The sequence below is a fragment of the Arachis hypogaea genome, chromosome 17, assembly GCF_003086295.3.
Source record: "Arachis hypogaea cultivar Tifrunner chromosome 17, arahy.Tifrunner.gnm2.J5K5, whole genome shotgun sequence".
Lineage (NCBI taxonomy): Eukaryota > Viridiplantae > Streptophyta > Magnoliopsida > Fabales > Fabaceae > Arachis > Arachis hypogaea.
The window spans coordinates 72,252,080-72,257,555 of NC_092052.1; the positions used below are offsets into that span (position 1 = coordinate 72,252,080).

Consider the following 5,476-nt stretch of genomic DNA (forward strand, 5'->3'; position numbering starts at 1 on the left):
GAGGGATTTTAAAATAAAAAAAAATTTTTGAAGAGACCAGACATGTTGATTTGAAATGTGACTGACAGACATGACTTAAGGTGAAATAAAATCCAGAATTTTCATTTTTAATTTTATGATCAAAATAAACAAGAGGCCCATTTCATTAAACAAAACCTTTTTCACATAGGCCCAGAGGTAGTGTCAACGAACTATACTAGGCCACCATGGATTTGTTTCCAGTTTAGGACCACAAATATGTTTAGGGCTTCGTTAGAGCCTCAAGGAACATATAGGAAGTCATCATCTGCTCAGTTTTGTCTCCCTATGACCTGTGAGATAAAAACAACCAGAGAACACTTTAAGCACGATTAATTCAAGGACTTAGCATCAACCATTTTCAGTGCAGTTCTTAGTTTACAAAACCTATCTTCACACAAAGGTTTAGTGAAGATATCAGCCAATTGATCCTCCAATTTTATAAATTGAATATCAATTATTCCCTTTTGCACATGTTCTCTTATAGAATGATACCTAACTTCAGTGTGCTTAGTTCTTGAGTGTAAAACATAATTTTTAGATATATTTATGGCACTCAAGTTGTCACGAAATAAAGGGATACCATTGGCTTTCAGTTTGTAATCGGCAAGCTGAGTTTTGAGGCAAATTAACTGAGAGCAGCAAGAGGAGGCTGAAATATATTCGGCCTTTGCTGTTGACAAAGCAACAATAGCTTGCTTTTTGCTTGACCAAAAGTTCAAGGATTATCCAAAAAAGCAACATATCCCTGAAGTGCTTCTCCTATCCACACGATCACTTGCAAAATCTGCATCACAATACCCAACTACACAGAATTCCTCAGTTTTAGAATACCACAGATCAAGATCAGATGTGCCTTTGATGTATCTAATGATCCGTTTAACAGCCGAAAGATGTGATTTTTTTGGGTGAGATTAAATCTAGAGCACACACCGACACTTTGAACAATGTCCGGTCTAGAGGATGTTAGATACATAAGTGATCCGACATTCCTCTATATCGAGTTTCATCAACATCTTTCCCATTTTCATCCTTGTCAAGTTTTGTAATAGGATGCATTGGAGTACTCATAGGTTTAGAATTTTCTAAACTGAATTTCTTTACTAATTCTTTGGCATATATTTACCATGGTGTACAAAAATATCACTAGGAGTTTGTTTGATTTGTAATCCAAGGAAGAATGTGAGTTCTCCGATCATACTCATATCAAACTCACTAGTCATTAGTTTTCCAAATTCTTCACACAAGTTTTCATTTGCCGAATCAAATACAATGTCATCCATATACACTTGAACAAGTATGAAATGATCATTAGAATCTTTAATGAAGAGAGTAGTATCTGTAGTGCCCTTTGGAAAATCATTTTGTAACAAGAAAGAACTAAGTTTTTCATACCAAGCTCTTGGAGCTTGTCTCAAACCGTATAGAGCTTTTGAAAGTTTAAAAACATGGTTTAGAAACTCATTATTTTCAAAGCCGGGGGGTTGGGCTACGTACACTTCTCTATCAATAAAGCCATTTAAAAAGGCACACTCGACATCCATTTGAAAGAGTTTAAAACCTTTATGGGCAGTGTTCCAAGGGTTACCTAAAACTGAAGGTTGATCTCGGACGATATCTTTTGTGCTGGTCGGTTCTGCTGTGTCTGACCTGGTAGAGTTGGAGATGCTGCTGATCCTTCGTAACCGGAGGGTCGTGGTACCTGCAAGAGACTCCAATGCTTAAGTTAGTACGTGCTTTAGGCAGGTTTTTTGTAGAATCAGAGTATGAGTTATACCTGGGTGCTCCAGTGTATTTATAATAGTGTGGAGTGACCTTTCTGGAGATAAGTTAGTTATCTTATCTTATCTTTGAGCGAAGTCACCTTATCTTTCAGGCCAGTCGCCTTTAGAGTGGGCTGCGTACTTTTGTTTGGGCCTACTTGGGCCTCTATGGTGATTTGGCCGACCTTTTTAAGAAGAGGTCGGTTGTGAGCCAACCTTTACGAGAGGTCGGTCGCTCTAACGTCGTCCAACCAGGGTAATACAGCTCGGTCCAGGGTATGAACAGTGCTCTTGCTTGAGTTTGGACCTTTCCATGAGATCGTGCTTTTCAGAGCTTCGATCTCTTTGGGGAAGTCATGCTCAAGCATCTTGGTTTACTCAGTTTCTTCCATTTGCGAGTTTTTTAAATGCGAAGCTTTTTTTTTCAGCTCCTTTATCGTCGCATTCATTCCTCGAGGGGGGGTTATTTGCTCGGGAACATGCATGCGCTTTTAATACTACTTGATGGTGCTTTCACTTCGCGGTTTCTTTTTCCCTCTTTTCAATATGAATTTTAACCCTTTCTATTATTGTAACTTATTTTTCTGGCTTCCTTTTCAGAGATGGTCTTCATAGGTGCCCCCGAAGAAGCCGACTTCTAACTTTCCAAGCCCGAGGAAGATCATTCCGACACCACGTGTTCGGACGATTCCTTCTGACCCTGTTCAACCGACCTCTGGTGCTGTTTCCTCTCCTGCTGCTGGTGGTCCTCCTCCAAAGCGGCAAAAAACTATTGGTACTTATGATCTGAATGATAAGGACTTTGATGGCATGGGTTTTGCTACCGAGGTGATAGCTCCTCATGGTAAAGTTCCGTTGGATGATGTGTCCATCTTTCATCATCTGGATTTTATTATTAGCAATAGTATTTGGATGGCCAACCTGGGTGCGACTTTATCTCGTGTTGTCCGGGATTCCCCAGTTCATGCGACTAAGGCCTTTATGGAAGACGCCAAGTCAGAGTTTGATAGAATTAAGGGTTTGAAGGATGAGCTAGATGCTAGGGTGGCTAAGTTGGAGTTTGATATGGAGAAGGAGAAGTCTCGAGCTACTGCTGCTGAGGCAGCTGCAAACCTGGCTAAGGGACGGCAAAAAAGTACAAGGAGAGCTACACCCGTACATATGGTGAGCTGCTGGAAACTAGGGAGAGACTTCAGTCTGCCCATGCTGATTATGCCGAGCTCCAAGGTCATATGGTGGACAGTGTAACTGATGCGTATGAAAATTTGAAGGCCCAGGTCCGGGTTTTTGCCCCTAAGCTCGGCCTTACTTTATTAAGTCTGGATAATGTGGTGGAGGACGACAAGATCGTGCCTGCCTCAGATGATGAAGATGAGGGTCCTCCTCCTGTGCCACCAGCCAAGGCTTCTATAGCTTCAGCCTCTTCGACTCCTTCTGCCAAGGTGGTTCCTCCGGAGCCCGAGCCCGATGTGGAGATTTTGGGTGGGTCGGATGGAGTCGTTAATGCCACCCCGCTCGCGACCAGGCCTCCTTCTTCTAAGGATGCAGCCACTGAGGCAAACTTGGATCCTTTGTAGTAATCTCTTCATATTGTTTATGTATTGGTGTGCTCCAGCTTGTGAACTTTTTGAACTTTTTGCTGTGTATGTCTTCTATGGATCATTCTGCTGACACTTTAGTTGCTTCCTAGCAACTTTTATTTTGAAAACAAAACCCTTTTAAACTCTTGGGCTCCTCTTTAGGCAGCCCTTGAGTCTTTTAATGTTTTTAATTGATACTTTTTACTTGTGTCGAGATGCATATATTTGGAGGTTGTTTTGCAACCTTTGTTTGGAGGGAGTTGATTTGTGCTATCCTTTTGGTCAGCTACCTCACTCCTAGCCGTTCTGGCTCTTTAGTTGAGTTTTCCTCTTAGGTTGCCATCTGGGCTTTTTAGTCGAGTCCTTATAACTTTTTAGGTATAGTTACTTTTTAGTTTGCTTTGGACGACTTTTTAGCCTCAATTTGAGATCGTGCTTTCTTTAAGTGGAGTCGTATCCTTTTTAGCTAAGCACTTTTGAGCCTTAAGTTATTTTTCAACCTTTTTGGCTTTTCGCTTATTCTTGTTGAGGTCGTATTCGTCCCTTTAGGTTATGCCTTTTTGGGTGCCGACCTATTTCTCCTCATTGTTCGGGCTTTTTAGTCATATTCCAACAACTTTCTAGGTAGTGTTCCGATAAGGAACCTTTTCTTTATAGTTTAGTTGGATGATTTTTTAGCGCCGTTCCGACTTGTGCTTTGCTTTTTAAGTAATGTCTTTTTTCAAGACTTATACCTTTCAGCTAAGCACTTCTGGCCTTGGTCTTCCCTCGGCCTTTGCGAGATGTTTTTGTCCCTTTTTAGTGATCCTTTTATACTAGTCCGACTTCTCTGTCGGGCCTTCTCGATTTATTTTTAGTAATTCCATTTTTAGTCAAACCTTGTCAGGTCACTTTATATGGGTCACTTTTTATAACTCCTTGTATTAATCCGAGCTTTATCGCTTCACCTTGCCAACCTCTTTATGATCGGTCGATGAATTTTGCTTTTAAGCGTAAATTAATGCGTCTTAGTAGGAAACTTTTTAGGGAATCTGAAAATTTTATTTAAATAATAAAATGATATGGATAAGAGTGTGTACATGTTAGTGCTTACCCTTCTAGATCGGGCAGCTTTCTAGATCTCGGCCTGGCGCCTCGTTAAAAAACCTTTTTTAGGAAAAAGAGTGCGCCTTGACCTAAGATCTTTTACTATTTTCTGGCTATAGTACCTTCTTAGGTTACAGGCATGCCATGACCTTGATAGCTCCCGCCCTTCGAGGTCGGACACCATGTAGTAACCTTTCCCCAATACTTCTGCAACTTGGTATGGTCCTTTCCAGTTGGCTACCAGCTTCCCTTCTCCTGACCGACCTGCTCCGATATCATTCCGGATTAAAATAAGATCGTTGGTGGCGAAGCTTTGCCGGACTACCTTCTTATTATACCTTAGGGCCATTCGATGTTTTAGCACTTCCTCTCTAATTCGAGCGCTTTCTCGGACCTCTAGAAGTAGGTCGAGCTCTTCCCTTTGAGTTTGGGAGTTGGTATCTTCGTTGTAGAGGATCACTCTAGGGGATTCCTCTTCTACCTCTACAGGGATCATTGCCTCCATTCTGTAAGCAAGTCGGAATGGTGACTCTCCGGTGGTGGAGTGTGGTGTTGTCCGATATGCCCATAGGATTTGTGGGAGCTCTTGAGCCCAAGCTCCCTTTGCATCCTGTAGTCTCCGTTTCAACCCGGTCAATATGACCTTGTTGGCGGCTTCTACCTGTCCATTGGCCTGCAGGTGTTCTACAGAGGTGAATTGGTGCTTTATTTTTAGATTAGCTACCAATTTCCTGAAACCCATGTCGGTGAATTGAGTACTATTATCTATGGTGATGGAGTACGGAACCCCAAACCTTGTGACAATGTTTCTGTATAAGAATTTCTGACTTCTTTGGGCGGTGGCAGTAGCTAATGGCTCTGCCTCAATCCACTTTGTGAAGTAGCCTATGCCTACAATGAGAAACTTGACTTACCCTGATTCTTGGGAGAAGGGTCCGAGGAGGTCGAGCCCCCACTTTGCAAATGGCCAGGGTGATGTAATACAGATGAGCTTCTCAGGTGGAGCTATATGGAAGTTGGCGTGCTTCT

At 42.0% G+C, this 5,476-nt stretch overlaps 1 protein-coding gene across 1 annotated transcript; it reads right to left on the minus strand.

The window, feature by feature from the left end:
* Positions 1-4,321: 4,321 nt before the first annotated feature.
* LOC112763409 (uncharacterized) lies at positions 4,322-5,189 on the minus strand. Its single transcript, XM_025809090.1, has 2 exons — positions 4,712-5,189; positions 4,322-4,392 (listed from the first exon to the last, which is right to left on the minus strand). Exons 1-2 carry the CDS (start codon positions 5,187-5,189, stop codon positions 4,322-4,324), a joined length of 549 nt encoding a protein of 182 aa, XP_025664875.1.
* Between the last annotated feature and the right edge of the window lie 287 nt (positions 5,190-5,476).